Genomic DNA, 18,062 nt, shown 5'->3' with positions numbered 1-18,062 from the left:
TATGAAAAAATGATTCATGACCAATGAAGCTGAGAAAAAATTCTCTCTAGAAATTCTTGCAAAACTGTGGCTCTGCTTCCTTGAAACTGGCTTTTCTTACCTGGGAATCCAGTGAGAAACACTGAGCTGCTGTTGCTGCTGTCGCAAAGCCTTTCTTGCCCTGTGATTTCTTTTGCAGGGAGTAGCTGCTTCCCCGTTGCTTGAAAGCAGAAGCTTCTTCCTGACTGTTTAAGACACCCTTTACATCAGGGGAAGGGCAGAAGTGCCTGAGCAGCAGCAGAGGTCACTCCCACTCATTTCTCTTCTCTAAGCAGATGCTTTTTAAAGGAACCTGTGTTGGAAGAGGAGGAAGAACAATTTTGTGATTCCACCCTTAGGCTGCCACAATGGGGCATGAGTGTTCCTGGTGCTCAGACCGTGGAGAAGACTTTTGAGGCTCTAGGACACATCAGGAGTCTGCCTGTGAATTGGGATGTTCCCAGCAGAACCATTCCCGCAGGAGGGAGTAATTGATGCCTCATGGCCAGAGCACCAGGGCTGTGGGTGCTTTGCAGACTGGTCCCTTTGGAAGGTGCCTTTTCCAGGAGGCGAGTGCTTTTCCCTGGACAAATGCACAGGCCTTGCATGAGGGCTCTGTGGGGAGGGGGTGTCCTGGTTGTGCCCCTGTGACCCTTCTCCGTGTGCTCTTTCATGACACAGCCAGATCTACTCTGTCTCCTCCTTCTGCCCTTTTCCCCTCTCACTGTCTGCCCCGCTGGTACATCAGGAAAGCTCTGGAAATGCCAGTTGATGGCTGTTTAAAATGCAACTTGTGGATTCAGGCTCTTCCCTGAGCATAAGAGTGACTATCACAGGAGACTCGTGGAGCATCAAAATATTAAGAGTGAGATGAATCGAAACAACAAGGATTGTTGCTTTTGCAGAACACTTTATTTAATCATTATTATTAGATGCCATAAGATCAGAGGGGTCTCTTTGCTGTAAAAGGATTGGTATCTTCATGGCCAGTTGTAGCATGAGTGCTGGTATTACAGATAAGATGGTCACGGCAATTCTGGAACAGGTTTTGATGTTCAAACATTGGTAAAAGCGGCTCTGGTTGGCTGAGTCTGGATGGCTTACCAGCACAGAAACCACTCCCACCGCAGTGACTTCATTTGTCACTCCAGCTCGTGCTCATACTCCCACTTCCATGTTTAGGAGCTACAGGGACTTGGGGACTGGATGATTACTTGGCCTTGCAGCCTGAAATGAAAGTGGAAAGAGGTTATCTTTTGGGAAGGGATTATATTAATAATGGACTCTTGTCCTTACCCTCCATGCCTGGTTCCACAGCATCACAAGCACACCGGCTTTTTATAACTGATGCTAGAAGCACAACCGCCATGTTACTCAAGCTACTCACCGCTGCTTTGCAGACCAAGACCGTTCTTCAGGGTGGAGATCAGGGGATATTTTCCCTGCTTGCAGAAAGTGCCAGTGAAGTCATCCAGATCGATGGTCCAAACCATGGCACCTCCAAAATTGTTCTTCTTCAGCCAGTCAACCTGTTCAGTGCCAGGGGAGAGATCCCAATTAGTCCAGGGAACTGCTGCTGCAGAAGGCCTCCTGCCTTGTTACTGGCACAGCCACACATGCCCCCCCATACCTTGATGTTGAAGCTCTTGATGTTGTCATAGCCAACCCATTCGCTGCCTTTGTAGGCGTAGGGCACGTCCTGGGCAGCATCCCAAGCCTGGGTGGCTCCAGAGTCCAGGAAGGTGCAGATCTAGGAAGAAACGGGGAGCGAGGGAGAAGTTATCAAGTGTCCTACGGAAGAGGGCAGTTGGCACGTTCCACGGGTGTATGGGTTAAAAATGCCCTGCTGGGTAGTTTGAAGGGTGTTTGTGTTCTTGGCGGCCTAGATGTGTAGGAGCACACATACCTCGTAGTAAGCCAACAGTCCGGCTTCCTTTGTGTAAGGTCCAGCTGGCCCAGGTCCAGTTGTTGGTGCCCCAATAGCAGTGTTAGATGGGTTTTGGAGGTTGAAGTTACGTCCGTAGGTTGGGAATCCAACAAGGAGCTTCTTAGCTGGAGCACCATTGTTCTTCCAATAGTTCATAGCATACTCCTGTAAAAAAAACCAGCACAGTGCAAGCGTATGCAAGGATTTGTAGGCAGGAATATGACTTCTCCGGCAGAGGCTCCCAAAATATACTTACAACACTGAGTTGGCTGTGACTGCCATCGTACAGAGGGCTGTTCTCCCCGGTGTGGCCATCCCAAGCGGTGTGGAAGTCGTAAGTCATCACGTGGATGTAGTCCAGGTACCTGTAGAGAACATTGCACACATCTATCTCCTGGCCTGCTCAGTCATCTAGACGCGAAGGTTCCTGTAGTGCTGGCCGTTTACCCCACCACATCGCTGGCCATGTCCCCACTTTCTGCAAATCTGGGTTCTTCAAGACCATTTTTGAGCTGGCCTTGAAGTGCTGGAGCCAGTTCTCTCCTCCGCTAAAGGGAGGCAGAGGTCAAGGCAGAGCAGGAATTGCGCTGGACTTCTGGGAACCCAAAGATGATCCCTGATGGCATTAAGTGGCTGGAGCCAGCCTGTTGTTACACTTCCCTTCCCCAAGTGTCCCTTTTCCCCTCAAACAAGTACCACCCCTGTAACGTTCTTGCCTATGCAAGGAGTAGGGAGCCACGTGCAATGAGGTTGGTTTCTGACAGATAGTGGCAGAGTTTCCCTCAACCATTTGAAGGAAGACCATAGAAGTCACAGAAAGGAGACCTGGGGGTTTGCTACTCACTTTCCAAGCTCGGGAATCTCATAGCCAGCCTGAATGGTGGAAATGCCTGCAGCAACAGCAGCGGTGACCAGGAGACGGGGCTTGTTGACCTGTCTGGCTTCCTGCTCAAAGGCTGCCACCATTTCCTGAGGGATGCCAAGAAACGGGTCTCACCGTGGACTCTCTGGCCTGGCCTGAGGTTTTTCATCTGTCCAGGGCTCTGGCCAGAGCTGTGCAGGGCAGAGGGCTTGATGAAAGCCTTTTGTTTCAACCTACCTTAACGAGGACGGCAAAGAGAGCCTTGTCCTGGGCTGGGCTGCCCCTGGAGCCAGGGTATTCCCAGTCAAGGTCCAGCCCATCAAATTGATGCTGGCGCAGGAATTTGATGACGGAATTGATGAAGGTCTGGCGGTTTGCGGGCGTGGAAACCATTGTGGTGAACCTATGGAAGCAGAGTATGACAGAGTTGGGGTTTGGCCGGTGCCTCTTCCCGATTCTCCCTTCCTTTCCAGGGTGCCATGATGGGAAGGAGATGGTTTGAACTCACTTGGCTGTCCCGAAATTCCATCCTCCAATCGCCAGGAGGGTCTTCAGATTTCCGTTCCTGCAAAAAGAGGGACAGGAACATGTTGTATGGCAAGTAAGTATCTGGTGTAGCTGCCGTTGTAGGCTGTGATCTCTTGCTGTGACACCCAAAGACCAAGTCTGGAGCGCAATCAGCCAATGTCACCATCCTCCAAGGACGGTGCTGGCAGCTTGTCCTCCCCTGCCCTGCCCTCCCCATCGCTCTCTGCCTCTTCTCCTCGGGATCCCTCAGCTGTGGATGGTGCTGCCGTTGTGCAGAGAAGAGATGCTGGGAGGACCTGAGAGGGAGAACCAGTGATGCCCTTTGCTCTCGGTACGTACCGGTTCTTCAAGCCGTTGAAGGATTTGTAAAGGGTCTCGTCGTTCCATTCGTAAGTGGTGATCTCGTTGTTGTTCATCCCAGCAAAGGCGTAGATCAGGTGGTCGCACAGGCAGGGGTCGATGTCATCTGGCATGAATTTTCCCAGGCCAGGCCTATACTGGGCCCAGTTGGTGAAGTAACATGACAGCACGTAGGCAGTGCCTGCAGAGAAAGAGAGGGAGTGGGGTAGATTTGGACTGCGTTTCAGAGGTGTTTCTAACGTGGGGCAGAGTATGCTACTAGATCTGCTGAGAAGGGATTGGGCAGCGTTTCCCCGCAGGGCAAGGAGTTTGGAGACAGTGAAGTAGGGTTGGTTATCATTGTGGGCAGTGGCTCTCCAAGGATCATAATGGATTTCTGTCCTTCCTGCTGTGTTTCAGTAGAGGAGTGTGTCTAGGAGGCTCCTGCACCCTCAAACTGATGAATGAGGGTGGTTCCGAGTGCTGGGTCTCTTCCCCAAGGGGAATCTTTCTCCTTTGCTGCCACGTAAGGAAGAAGAGAGGCAGAGGGATCTCTGGTGAGGTGCCTGGAAGGTGGAAGGCTCTTTGCGTGTTTGCTGTGCTGCCTGTTGGAGCTGCCTGTGGATGCTGACTCTGAAAAGGGCTTGACAGGGTTGTTGTTGGGGTAGAAAGCACATACCTATCTGGGCGTTCAGCAGCAGGACCAGACCTATAAAGAGAAAAGTCAAAGAACAAAGGTCTAAGTGTTTGTACTGAGAAAGAACCGGACTGAACCCAATAGAACTTTAAAGAGTGAAAGAGCACAAATACTTGTCGTGAAGGCAGAGAAGTAAGTTTTGAAGCAGGACTTACCGGTAAGCAGGGTGAGCTTGGCCATCTTGGACCAGAACTGCTCTGGTGCAGACCGTCTCCCACTTTTATATGCTCCTCTCACTTCCTGCCAGTCTTGCATCAACAAAGTTGGACAAACATTATGGAAGTTGGTAAAGATCAGTATCACGGAAAAGTGATACCAGTACAATGGGCCTTAATGCTCCAGCTGGAGACATCACCGTTATCAGGCTGTGCCGTGTTGTGGTGCTGCAAGAGCAGTGGAAGAACAAGATTAGATGGATTTCCATCTTACAAATGTTATTTACAGCGACGGGCTTTGTGTCAACAGCGGTGATTACGCAGGGAGAGGTGGGAGAAGTGTTCACCTTGCGCTGTCATTGTCTCTGCCCGGAGGTGGCAGGCGCTGCCAGACCCAAGGTGGGTACAAGGGTTCTGTCTCCTTGGCTGGGGCAGTCAGCGCGGCAGGGCTGAGGAGGGCTTGGGCTCACAGCACATCCTGGTGTCCCATCAGTAAAGGAAACCAAGTCAGCTTCTGCCTTGTCGTTGTCCCACTTGGCAAGGTCATTTTCTTCAGGCAGAAGCTTTATTGCTCGGAGGCGAAGCTCTACGAGAGAGAGCCCAGGGACAGTGCATCATGCAGGTGTCATTTCCTCTCGCGCTTCTTCCCTCCTCTTTTTGCTCAGCTTTTTCCCAAAGTGAGAGCCCTTGATGTTACCCAGCGATCCTGCCTTGCCTTGGCTTTCGGCGAAGCACCCCAGGGAGAAATGACATGAATGTCTTGTTCTATATGGGCTTGTCAGGGGCTGTTGTTTGGAAAAGCTTTTTTTTAAAAATCCATGTGTCTGTTTTAGCTTAAATGTCTCGCTTTAATGCTTACAGGTTGCTATATCTTTATTCTAAGCGTATCTGAATGGGATTTTTTAAAAGGCAGTAAAAGATGTTTTTATCTCAAAATATTCTCTCTCCATCTTTGTGTCACCTTCAGTCCGGGTGGAAGCTCCAACCAATGTTGGCTTTCTGTGTTGGCCGAGATCTGTGGTTTCTTTGCTTTTGCACACCAGGCACTGCCAGGGCTGGTGCAAATGGTGGAGTAAGAGCCTACAGGGACACGGCCAGTTGCTTAATTCCTGCTAAGATGATGTCAAGGTGAATTTCCAGTCGGTCACCCAGACTTGGTTGAAAGGGTGCCTGGAAAAGGAGCCTCAAAGTTGCCCATATCAGGTGCTGGCACTGAATTCGTTGACCTGCAGGTTAAAATGCATTTGACCGACCCTTCATGTTTTGTGCACACACTGGATGAGATACGGCAGATAATGAAAGGGACAGCCATCCTCAAGGAGTATTTTTCCACTGTGTTTCTTGGTCGATAAAGTAACCCAGTACAAACTCAATGGGACTAGATGTGGAAAATCCCACCCTGAGCGAGCTCTGGAGCCTGGCCAGTCTGTTATCTGTAGAGGTATGTTTGGGTGTGAAAAGGAAAGCATTTGGGGAAGGGGCAAGGACGCTTATTTGTCTGCGTGTGGTGGTAACCAATGTCAATTGGTCAAATCCTGAGTTTTGGTAAAGTGTAAAGGTCAACGCAATGGTGGCGCGTGTATTGGAGAGCCCTGTGCTCACCCGTATCTGGATGCAGAGGTCCGGGTATCGCTCTCCTGGTACCGTGAGATTGGAGCTGGCGGCCGCTACGGGCATTTGTGCTGGTGGCAGCGTCACGACAGGCAAGGTTCCTGTTAGCGATGCAGAGACATGTATTGGGTAGATGGGCCCTTGGCTGAGTAGAAGTGTATGAAAGGTCTGGGTCTGGGTTTCCAGTGAAGGGAGGCTGCTTTCTATCCCTTTGCAATGCAAGGATGCTGTTGAGCTCACAGAAATGCCTTTGTGGTGGGAGCTATGTGTGTTTTGGGCTGCTGATCTGATGTTCCTCACTGCAGGCAGACCATGTCCTACCACCACAGAGACAATCTGTTACCAGTATGTTTTTTCTTGATGTGGAGTGGTGTTCTTGGAGATTCCTTGGGAATTTTCCTATGGGGATTTACCCCAGATACGTCCTCGTATACGTCTATATGTAGATCCTGTGTTGCCAGAGCTCATATAATCAATCAATCATGGTCATTACTTTTCTAGCTCTGGAGGGGAGCTTTTTCTAGCTCCTTGTTTTATCATATATTTTCACAAATTGTTAGTATGAACAATAGAAAGGTATTCAGAATTGTGGAATGTCCGTTGAAGCTACTTTGCTGGAAGTTTCTTAGGAGGAAAAGTGTAATGTTTGGAGGGAAGACAGAGGTAAGCTCCTTCTACCAGCTTGCTAAATTTTTTCTTAATTTCTTGGGACAGTTCATGTCATCCTATCTTTAAGTCCTCTTTAGTGGGCTGGAAAAAAACAGCTTGCATGAAGGAAATCACAGTGATCAACTTTTTAGTGTGAAGCACTTTAAGGTGACACTTTAAGGTGTTAAGTATGATCTGGCACTATGGTAAAATGTGACAAACTCTTTCTTTCAGGCCTCTGCTCTGCTCTTGGCTGGGTAGTGCTTTCTGATATGCTCCAAGAGATCTCTATATGAACCTCATTTCCTTTTGCGCTAGAAGGGTTTAATCTCTGAGAAATTAGCATGCTCTCTCTCACTGAGTTTATAGTACAGCCTTGTCTGATACTAGCACCATTAGTTTTCAGCTTTTTCATTTTTATCAACTAGCCTCATAAAAAATGCTCTCTCCCAAGGAATCATCTAATTCCATTAATTAAATGAAGGAATAAATTAAGTTGAAGGACAAAGTTTCCCTGCACATGGCAGCTTCTTGATTTGCGATTAAGTGCACCTTCAAAGCACTGCAGGTGGCAAAATAAAAGCAAAATAAAAGTATTAGTATGTAGTATTAGTACATACATACATTAGTATTTTCTTAGGAAAGCATCTTCCTCCTGCTTTACAAGAATTTTGTAGTCAGTAGCAATTAAAATATCCAACAGTAGGTGTCAATGTTGCTTGCTCTTCCCAACCGTGTCTCTGGAGTGCTTTTCTAGCAGTCTTCTGGTAACACTTCAGGAAGAAATGTGCTTGCAGGCCAGAAAGTTTAATGTTTAACTCACCTGCTTATATCTCTAACAAAGAATTTAGGCTCACTTTCTCTGTTTTCTGCCTTTCCTTACCAGCATAGTCAGTATTTATTGCAGGGGAAAATGGGCTGGAGTAGTCAGTTTAAAAATAGAAACTTAATTTCCCTGGGTCCATGTTATATGTGTGCAGTCTCTGCAATACGCCTAGTTTTATTCAGGGGGCTTTGGGTGAAATTTGGCCTAAATTGTGGGTGGCCTTGGTATATGTCCCTTATTAATCTGCTAGAAAAGGAGATTTTGAACCATCTCTGATGTATTTATGTTTTCCAAATCTTTCCTTTCTGTTGGGCAATTTTTTGCTGTAGAGCAAACCCTGGTTTTCACACTGGAAAGACATGAGACAAAGCAGTCACTCCAGATTATTCACTCCAGTGATAAATGGTACCTCCTGACAGCAGTTCAGCTGGTTCTCCTAACAACTGCCTGGTTTTGCTCAGAGCTCTATATACTTGATAAGCATTTTATCATGAAGATCAGAGCCATCTTATCTACTCCTTCCTGGCAAACTACATCTAAATGCAGCCATCTCCATCCTGGACGTGGTAAGCAGCTTCAGACTCCTACCCAATGCTTGATCCTTTTGGAGTTCAGCTCATGCTCCAGGGCCTGTAAAAAAGAATGTTCTTCTGATGCCAGCACATGTCAATGGCCTATACCACAGCCCTGCCCAAACTGGGCTGTGTCAAATATCAAACCTCTGGGAGCAGTGAAAAAGCAAGCAGAACAAAATCAACAACCCCTTTGTACATAAATGCCTGCAGCAAAAAGTAACCCTTTATTTGCACTTTGCTAAAAGGGAGCGAGCTTTTGCGCCACTATCAGGACAGCATGACTCAATGGTGGCTTATTTCTTACAAGGTCTGAGCTTTTACCTCGCCGTCTTGGCAAAAGTTTACCTGCTTGACTTGGCTTAAAATCTAAAGGAGGAATCAATGAATCACCAACTGCTACTTTCAGTTGTGTTGCTTCCAATGCCCAGTCTGGGAGGTGTTAGGAGATAACCTGTTCTCCTCCTCTTCCTTTGGTTTCTGCTTTAGATAGAGAATGGTGGAGTTTCTTCCTTTCAAAAGCGGGGTGAGAGGTATCAGGGGTCTGGTCATCCTGGACCTAAGGGAATGACTGGGAACACGTTTATCTTCAGCTTTAATGCTCTGCATATCCTGAGGTTGGAGTTGAGCTGGAGGCAGGGGAAGGAATAGACTCTGCAAGCTGAAACTTGATTAGAGATACATGCGCATGTTTAAGGAGACCTGTCTGGGTCTACTGTCAGGAGCTTTGGTGATATTGCTGTTCTCTCAGTGGCTTAACAGTTTTTAATAGCTGAGCTTTATTTGGGGGCTGCTGACCTTCTTGGAAAACTGTCCCACTCTCTTCAGGAGTCTGACAGAGAATTAAGAAAATACGGCCACAGTGTCAGTGGCCAAACGTGAAAATCTGGGTCCCCGTCCAGCTGGGTATGTATACACTGGCTTAAGTTACTGCCACTATAATCCGATGCCTGTAAATGGAGTCCTGAAAAAGGATCCCTCCTACCTCCAAGTCATGTAACCCATGGACGTGTCCTTCACTGAGCAGCACACAGAGCTGACGGTGGCTGGTGTAACAGTATCTGTGCAAGGAGGAGGTAACTGGAACGCTTATGGGTCTGGCATCTGCTCGGCTGCCTGACTGAGAGCTTTGAGAGTGATTTGGGAGCTTTCCTGTTCCAAATCTCCTTCTGTTCTTCTAAACAGATCATTTGGTAGAGCTGAAAGACTCTTATTGCTGCTGCCATGAGAACCATCCTGTGGGAAGCCCGGGCTGAAGAGCCAGCACCGCTACCTGCAGCGTAACATGGTCTATCCAGGAGCACATGATGTGCAGGAAATGCCCGGCATCTGTTCTCGTTCAGATTCACGGCAAGAAATTAGGAGCTTTAAAGCTCCTCCTCAGATTCCCCCCTCCAAAAGATAACGACACCATGTAGGTCTCAGGCAGGGACTTGGTGCAGACAGGAGTTCAGGGCACTTTGCCTGTCAATGACAGCCAGGAGGGACTCCTATCTCTTTGATTCTTAGGACACTGGTTCATTTGTTTAAAGGTCTCTCTCTTTAAGCCTGCTTTCCCCAGTGCTAACTCCTTGTTACAAGGGCTGTATCTGTTCTGCTTCACGCCATCATCCTCTGGCATTTGATTTCCCTTCTCTCCTCAGCTCATTGAGTGGAACTAAAGAATTGCTGATTTTCAGATACCAACCATTCCCTGCCTCCCGGGGGAAATTCTTGCCTTCTGCATGTACATTCCCAGAAATATCATCTCTGACTCACTCTGATTACGAAATGCTGCAGCCATTTCCCCAGCTACTTCTACAGAGTGTCATCGTTTATTAACCTTTTGTCCCCAGGTATATTTTATAAGGACTTAGAAGAGTTCTTTTCATGAGGAATTTGATGCGGTACTGCAATTGCTGGTTGCATATTCTTTCCTTACAGCGCATCTTTCATCTTTCCTTACTCTCTCTTGGCACTAAACTGCTATAATTAGGTGCTGTAAACAGATCTCAAGCTTCTCTGATGTTGTGAAACACTCAAACTTGATTTCTGACCAGCCTGTTCCTCAAATAAACCTTGACTCTGCACTGCAGGCATCCCACTAACATTCCCTGGTGATCAGGATTGAGGCAACGCGTTCACCAGCTCTCGATGGCGGTGGTGACTCCTGGTGAACAGGGTGCTCACTGTGCCTAGGAACGGGCTGCAGATCCTCCCACCTCTCCTTGTATCCAAGCGTTAGTCCCCAGAATTATTTCCTGGTCTGTCAGCAAGCGAGAACAGGCCTTCGAAAGGGGGCATGTGTGCATAGGATGCAGATTCACAAATTGCTCGCTGTGTGCAGGTGGGCAAAGCGTACTGCAAAAAAGGTTATATATACATGAATGAACATGCACACGGGTGTTATTTTAGCCAAGGAAATACCGCATGAAGAGTGCTTTGTCTCAGCTGCTCTGGATTTATTCTTTCCTTTCTCTATTTTTATGCACCTTATGTCATATGCATTTTTTTTTATAGTCTGATCTTTTAAAAATTGGATTTATTAAAGCATATAAGCTTCCAAAATCCACTTAAGATTGATAATGCATATTAGACCCTAAACTGTTATCATCTATTATTTAATATTGGCACCGAGCATGCAGATCTTGAACTTCTCACAGTCAGGATTCAAAGTGGCAGGTTCAATCAGGCTGCTCCTTGTAACGCGACCTGTTTTCCCCGTCCACCTCACCCGGACAATCCCCATTATCTGCAAGGAAAGAACCAGATGCCCTGGATTGTGAGCTGGGACTAGCTGAGAGTATTGGCTGCTAATCCATCACTGAACGCTGCAGCCATCACCACCAGGGCCCTGATGTACGGCCATCGTCTTGCATTTGCATCCAGCCTTCGTGAGGTCTCGTCGTTACCAGTAATTTACAGCAGGGCTACAGGAACTTCCTTTTGGACTTGTCCTTTTTCCTCTGAACCCTTCAGAGGAGGTTTTGCCCCCACAACAGCATCCCAGCTCATCTAATTACTTACTAAGCTCTTTTTCTGGTTAGCCGACATCTGCCCATTTCCAATTAATCCTTGTTCACAAGCTCAATAACCTGAGCCATCTGTATAGGTAAGAGAGATAAGCTTCCCATTAAACATTTACAGCACATAACAAGAGAGTATTGAAGCAACTGTTGCTGAGACAACCCAGGCGGGTGTCTGACCCTGTGCCTCTAACTGCCACCCTACAATCCAATGAGAAAAATATACGGGTCTAAAAATGTACGTATGTGGCCTGTCACACACCCCCAAAAGGGTACGTGCTCCTCTCGCTTATATCCATGAACGTTCTCCCTACGATAGCATCTCCCTACGTTCTCCCTACGATAGCATCTCCCTACGAAAGCATAAAGGCTTTTAAAATAATTAAGTAGCATTTTGGGCCCAAGAAGTTCTAGCAACTAAATAGCCTTTAAATAAAACATTCACTCCTTAAGCAGCGGCTCTAGATGCCCTTTAACCTCAAATGCTTAAAATAGCCCAGGAGTCAGTCTGACCCCCTGTTCAGCTTTCCTGAACAGGGTGAAACGTGTCCTTAATTCGAGCAGAGACATTATCTTTGTCCTCATGCTTCACCAGTTACTGTCCTTGTTTTAAAAGAACTGTTCTGTTTCAAAATCTTGCTAGGGTGGGGTTTTATCTCGCAGAACGCCTCCATCCGTTCCTTTTTCCTCTCCAAGGTTTCCATCTCTGGGGCAGCCCAGAGAAAAAGAGCCTTTCCCAGTATATCCCATTCCTTCAACAGCGATTAATGCCAACGGGGGGGCAAAGTCTTGCCTAAGGACCTTTATGAAAACGAAGGAGTCTCAGGAATGAAGCCAGGGCATTGACAACTTCTCAAGTGTATCTCAAGCTCCGGCGTGAGGGTTGGCAGATAATTGCTTTTTAAGGGTGTAAAGAGTTTATGGGGTCACAAAAGGGGAGACGGTGACTCCGCTGCTGCCCCAGGGCCGAGGCAAAGGATGAGGCACCGGAGCAGGAAGCTTCTAGACTGGGAGTGAACTCCTCCAAGGCGCGGGGGGACCAGAGGGACCTCGGGGGACCAGGGAGACCTCGGTGGTACAAGCAGAGTGCTGGCCCCTTGCCGGTAATTCCCCCGCGGAGCCACGGGGGGGCGCCACCGGCCCCGCCACCGGCCCCGCCGCCCCGGGTACCCCCCGCCGTGCGGCCCCGCAATCGGATCCGCGCCTTGCGAACCGATCCGTGCTGCCAGCTGGCCTGGCGCAAAATCGAGGGCAGGCGACATGCAGGGCAGGGACATCCAGGGCACAAACATCGAGGGTGCACATATAGAGGGCATGAACATCCCGGGCACGAACATCGAGGGTGCACACACATCGAGGGCATGAACATCCAGGGCACAAACATCGAGGGTGCACACACATCGAGGGCACGAACATCGAGGGTGTGCACACATCGAGGGCACAAACATCCAGGGCACGAACACTGAGGGTGTGCACATTGAGGGCACACACATCGAGGGCACAAACATGCAGGGCACGAACATCGAGGGTGCACACATCGAGGGCACGAACATCCAGGGCATGAACATCGAGGGTGCACACACATCGAGGGCACAAACATCGAGGGTGTGCACACATCGAGGGTGCACAAACATCCAGGGCACGAACATCGAGGGTGCACACACATCGAGGGCACGAACATCCAGGGCACAAACATCGAGGGTGCACACACATCCAGGGCACAAACATCCAGAGCACGAACATCGAGGGTGCACACACATCGAGGGCACAAACATCGAGGGTGTGCACACATCGAGGGCACGAACATCCAGGGCACAAACATGAAGGTTGTGCACACATCGAGGGCACAAACATCCAGGGCACAAACACTGAGGGTGTGCATACTGAGGGTACACACATCGAGGGCACGAACATCGAGGGCACGAACATCCAGGGCACGAACACAGAGTGTGCACACATCAAGGGTGCACACATCAAGGATGTGAACATCAAGGGTGCACACACATCAAGGGTGTACACACATCAAGGGTGCACACACATCGAGGGTGCACACACATCGAGGGTGCACACACATCGAGGGTACACATGCATTGAGGGTATTCACATTGTGGTCTTCAGCCCCTCCGCACCGGCAGCATGGGTACCTCCATGCTGGCTGGCAAGTTGCTGCTCCTTGCATACTCAGTTTGGAGCTATTTGGGAGGGAGAGATGATCAGGTCTCCACCTCCACATGGGGTCTGAGATGCTGGCAGCCCCCTTGAAAGAGCACTTCATTCTGTTAGCTAGTGGCTACAGCAGGCTCCTGTCCCCAGTGCAGACCAGTCAAGATCTTCTTTCCCTCCGATGGTGTAGGCCATCAGCCTGGTTATCTCACCACTCAGAGCTTCGATTGCAAGGGAATGTGGCTGACCCTTGCTGGGCGATGCTGCCCGCTTTGTGCAGGTGCTCTGCTCTTTGGAGTGTGCTGCTGAGAAGCAGAGACCTGGGGCTGCTGTCAGCAAGTCATGGGAGAATCTCTGTGTGTCCTGGGGACAGGAGACTGGGTGCTTCGTCAGGTTACATTGCTTCCAGCTTCGTAGGCTCTCGACTTTTGTTGACGACGTAGGAGTTGTACTTTAGTCCAGGAACTGCAACACCTAGAGCCTGCTGTCTGCCCGCCCGTATCTAAAGACAGCCTGAATTTCACAAGCCCCAGTCTGCGCCGGCTGGTGTCACTCAGAGCAGATTCAGCAAATAATTCTGAATATTGCAGACATGAGAGAAACCCCAGGTAGACCGAGGACTGTGGCTAACTTGAAAGCGGTAAAAGTGAAATTCATCAAAGAAGCTACCAATTACTGACTTCACTCAGGGACACGCTGCAGGGAAGGAAGCACTGGGTTTCTAGCGTGTGAATGCATTTCTGCTCAGCGCTTGCACGCTGGCTGGCCTGCTCAGTGAGGCGTGGGAGTGGGGAAACTGGAATAAGGGCATTGTATCCGAGATTGATTTTGTGTTCCTATCTTTCGGTGTGGGGACTCTCTTGGGGCTGATCTAGGGCAGAGAGAGCCTTGAAAGGCTGCCAGGTTTGTTTTCAGGGGGTGGAGGAGGAAGTAGAAGTAGAAGCATCTGTGTAATAGTCTCTTGGAACAGCAATCATTGATCAGACACGGCGAAGGGGGGGTGTGAAGGGGCTTCCCTTCAGTTTGCTGACTCTTTATTTTACCCGCAGGGAAATGAACACACCCTTGTCCCATCTGTAACTGGGACACGGCCACCCCTCTGCGCAGAGCCGAGCTGCTTTCCATGCCTCTTTTCCTCTCCTTCCTCCCTCACAGGCTCGACACAGTCATCCTTCCAAACATCCAGGCACCCTCAACGCGCTTCTCACCGGGAGCCCTTTGTTGTCATGCCAATCTCTATAAAAACTTGGAAAATCTGCCGGTGCCCACCACAATACCACAACCCCTGGCACTCCTGGCAGCGACACAGCAGGCTCCGGAGGCTGGTACCGTGCTTTTGTTAGCAGGGGAAGCAGCCTGTGGGCTTTCCTTCTTTGGAAGCGTGGCTCTGCTCCACATCCCCGCTCAGCTCTGCCCTCCGTGCGGAGGTTTTAACCGTGCTGTGTGGCTGTCTCCTACGTCACATGTTTTTAAGAAGCTCTTGCCAGCTTCCTGCTGAGGAGCTGATCCTGCTGACGTCTGCAGAGCGGGGCCACGTCAGACACGGCCGGGAAGGGAAATACAGTCCTTTTTTGGGTGCAGACTAGAGCAAAGTCTATTGGCCCCAGCAGAGAAGAGGGCTGAGATTCAGGAACAGCTGGGCTCTGTCAGTAATTTAGCACTAAGAGCTTAAACAATACCCAGGATAAACACACTCCAGGACTGGCAGACCTCCCTCTTTTTCTCAGCTCGGCACAATATTTTCCTTTCTCTTTTAAAAATTTCACTGCTGATAATTAATTTGAGTGGAATGCTGTTCCAGAGTTATATTTAGAATTTCTTCTTCTCCAACGGCACTCCCCCATTCCAACCTCTCTGATGCAGCTGTATCGCTCTGCTTTTTGAAACGGAAACCATCATTTGCCTTCCACGAAACTTAGCAGTTTCATATCCCAAGGCAGCACCTGAACTGGGGCACTTTTGGAGGTTCAGAAAGGCTGTGTTTGTGAAAAAAGAGAACTAGGGGAGCAAAGTAGAATCACTCCGTACCTCCAGCTTCAGTCCGGGGGCTTTCAAGTGCCTGGAAAAGGGGGGGATAAAACAGCCCTGGATCAGAGCATGCTTGAAGTGGCATGTTATTCAGAGTAGGTTATATATATGCACACATATTTGGAAATTTGGACACTTTACAAGTCTTTAAGATAGGCTTAAGTCAAATCCCCACCTGACTGCTTCTCAGCTCCTGGGAAAACCCCAAGCCAGACGCAGAATCCATGGCAGGGCACTTTTCCCCAGCACACGTCCTACCTGCCTGGCAAGGCTTCGCCTTCTCTGCCTTCCCTGCAGCTCTGCTGTGGCTCTACGCTGCAAAGTTCCTCTTTTCATGTGGGCGGTTGTGAGATAAGATAGCTCTGTTCTATGCCTACGTGGCGTGGTTTTTAAAAAAAAAAATAAATCAGGCTACCAGGGTTACAGAGCTGTGAGGAGGAGCTCATTACTCTGAGAACAGCTTTCTACCCTTGCATAAACTGCCCCAAATGAAGGACAATTCCAGCGCTGCCATTGTGGGATGCGCTGCTCAGCTGGAAAGTCCCTGTCCCCCCCCTTCCCCAGCCCGGCCTGACCCCCAGGGCCTCCCAGGGCTCTGGTTTAAGGAGTGTTTTGGCCATAAGTGAGGGTCACACCCAGGGCTCTAATCTTATCGAGCAGCGGTGGAAACCTGCTCAGCAGGGTCATAGAGCAAGAGAGATGCAAAGTGGGTCCATGGGGAACACTGCTGGTTTTCTCACGTTGGTCAAGACGTGGTCAGAAGCTCTTCTATCTCATGTGTGATGCCTTTCTTTGCATAGTTAAAGCTGCATAAAGTGTAATTAGGCAGCCCCATATAATTAAGACAATTATGTAAGGTAAGCACCCCACAGAGTAATTGTGGCCAATTTTTAGCATACCCAGGGGCACTTACAGGGCCCAAGGTGGCCCTTCAAATGATTTACCTGCTCACATGTCTCTAAAGCACTCATCTTAGGTGTGTCTCAGGTGACATCTTTGAAGTGGACATTATTGTTCTGCTTCTGTTGAGAAAGAGCTGCCTGAAGATGATGTACTCTTTTTTATTTTTTCCTGCTGAAAAAAAAAAAAAAAAAGGAGTTTCATATCTTGTTTCTGTTCTGAAGCAGATTGAAACTGAGACGCTGGATGTGAGCGACCCAGATTCAGATGTGACCCACCAGAAGAAGGGCTTGACTTCCAGAGCTGTCACCCCACAGGGGGAGCGTGGGTTGCTCTAGGCAGAGGCTTGCTTGCTGGCTCGCTTCCTCTCTTGCTTTTTGATGAGAAATTCCAGCCTGGTTCTGAGAATCCTTCCCAACAAAATGGTGCTGACGTGAAAAAAAAAAAAACTTCCTTGAAGGGTTTTGCTTGTAGTGGAAGGATATGTCAGTTCTCCTGCAAACACCATGAGATTCCTCCGTTAGATCCTGTTCTTTTGAGACAAAAGGCAGCTCTCTGCTTTCTTCTACCTTTTTACTGGGATCCTGAAAGCCATTCTGTCCCTCCCCTGCCTGAAGATTGACCTCTGCTTAAGCAGCAAAATGCCTGAGGCAAGCCATATCCTAATCTGTCTCAGCTCTAAATCTGGAGTCACTCCGTCCTCTTCCAGAGAAATACAAGCCAGTATCTGGCTATGATAACCGAACGTCAGCACTGATCCTGATACAGAAGGCAGAGAGTCACCTGAGCGCTGGGAAGGACAGTGTTAAGATCCAGAGGCTGTAGGAAGTGGTAAATTGGAAAAAAATGCCTCATTGCCCACCCCCACTAAGCAGGAAGAGCCCTTCTTGCTGTGTGCTGGCTGTGCTTGGAGGAGGGGGCGCCTTGAGCACAAAGGATCTTGTCTTGGGAGTCAGCAGAGCTGCCCACAGGGCACCAGTTTGCCGGTTGGGTGGACCAGTTCCTCCTCTAGCTTTGCCAGCAGCACCTATGTGTACACCTGGGATGTTTTCTAATGCGTATGGTCCAGTTTTCGCAGAGCTCGGGCCTTCCCTTTCTGAAAATGAAGCTGAGAGAGCTCCGTGAACCAGCCCTGGGACACAGCGGGGTGCGAGGAAAAGCTGAATATCGCCCTGTGGTGCGACAAAAACCCCCTCCCTCTGGCTCACCGGGCCTAGTGTGCTGTTGTGCTCGTGTCCTTCCAAGGGAGCTACAGGAAAATCAGTGAATTTAATGATTTTGGTAGCTTCTAAGACATCTAAAATCCCAGTGGGTCTTCTACCCTCTCCCTGCCCCAAAACACACTCAACGTTCAAAATTGAAATTTGATTTTATTCTTTATTCTTTTTCTTTGCTTCTTTTAGCTGACATAGGTGTTTCAGACTGATGGATCTACAGAGCCAGTTTGTGTTTTCAATTTTCCTCTTAGCAATAACCTTTTCTTAAATTAAAAGCTCACCCCTCGCAGGAGGGAAAGAAAAGCTTCAAACATGAGAAAACTTGTGATGAGATCTCGAGCGCTGGCAACTTTGAGCTGGAATTTCTAATGGTGGAACAGAACAGTTTTGAGCACAATGCGGCCTTGCTAGAAAGAGGGAAAACAACCATTTATGGCACACAAATGTGTACAATTGCCACGCAAGGGCCCTCCTGGGCTCTGGAGCAGGCAGGGTGAAGGGTGCACGAGTTATTATTAGCTGCTTTGTGTGGTAAAGAGGCCCTTCAGTTGCCCGGTCTCTGCAAA

At 48.9% G+C, this 18,062-nt stretch overlaps 1 protein-coding gene across 1 annotated transcript; it reads right to left on the bottom strand.

Moving 5' to 3' along the window:
- Positions 1 to 1,228: 1,228 nt before the first annotated feature.
- Positions 1,229 to 4,551, bottom strand: LOC141475261 (acidic mammalian chitinase-like). Its single transcript, XM_074163528.1, has 11 exons — positions 4,527 to 4,551; positions 4,354 to 4,383; positions 3,675 to 3,876; positions 3,316 to 3,372; positions 3,045 to 3,210; positions 2,790 to 2,914; positions 2,202 to 2,310; positions 1,925 to 2,110; positions 1,649 to 1,768; positions 1,406 to 1,547; positions 1,229 to 1,245 (listed from the first exon to the last, which is right to left on the bottom strand). Exons 1-11 carry the CDS (start codon positions 4,549 to 4,551, stop codon positions 1,229 to 1,231), a joined length of 1,179 nt encoding a protein of 392 aa, XP_074019629.1.
- Between the last annotated feature and the right edge of the window lie 13,511 nt (positions 4,552 to 18,062).

This window comes from Numenius arquata, chromosome 24 (genome assembly GCF_964106895.1).
Source record: "Numenius arquata chromosome 24, bNumArq3.hap1.1, whole genome shotgun sequence".
NCBI lineage: Eukaryota > Metazoa > Chordata > Aves > Charadriiformes > Scolopacidae > Numenius > Numenius arquata.
This window is presented reverse-complemented; position numbering and strand designations above follow the sequence as displayed.

What these genes read in the sequence shown, in the direction of transcription:
- LOC141475261 (XM_074163528.1), bottom strand. Translation starts at nt 4,551, where the DNA reads ATGGCCAAGCTCACCCTGCTTACCG. An exon ending in GAGATTCCCGAGCTTGGAAA is followed by an intron (nt 2,311 to 2,789) that starts GTGAGTAGCAAA and finishes TGTTCTCTACAG; the next exon opens with GTACCTGGACTACATCCACG. An exon ending in GTCACAGCCAACTCAGTGTT is followed by an intron (nt 2,111 to 2,201) that starts GTAAGTATATTT and finishes TTTTTTTTACAG; the next exon opens with GAGTATGCTATGAACTATTG.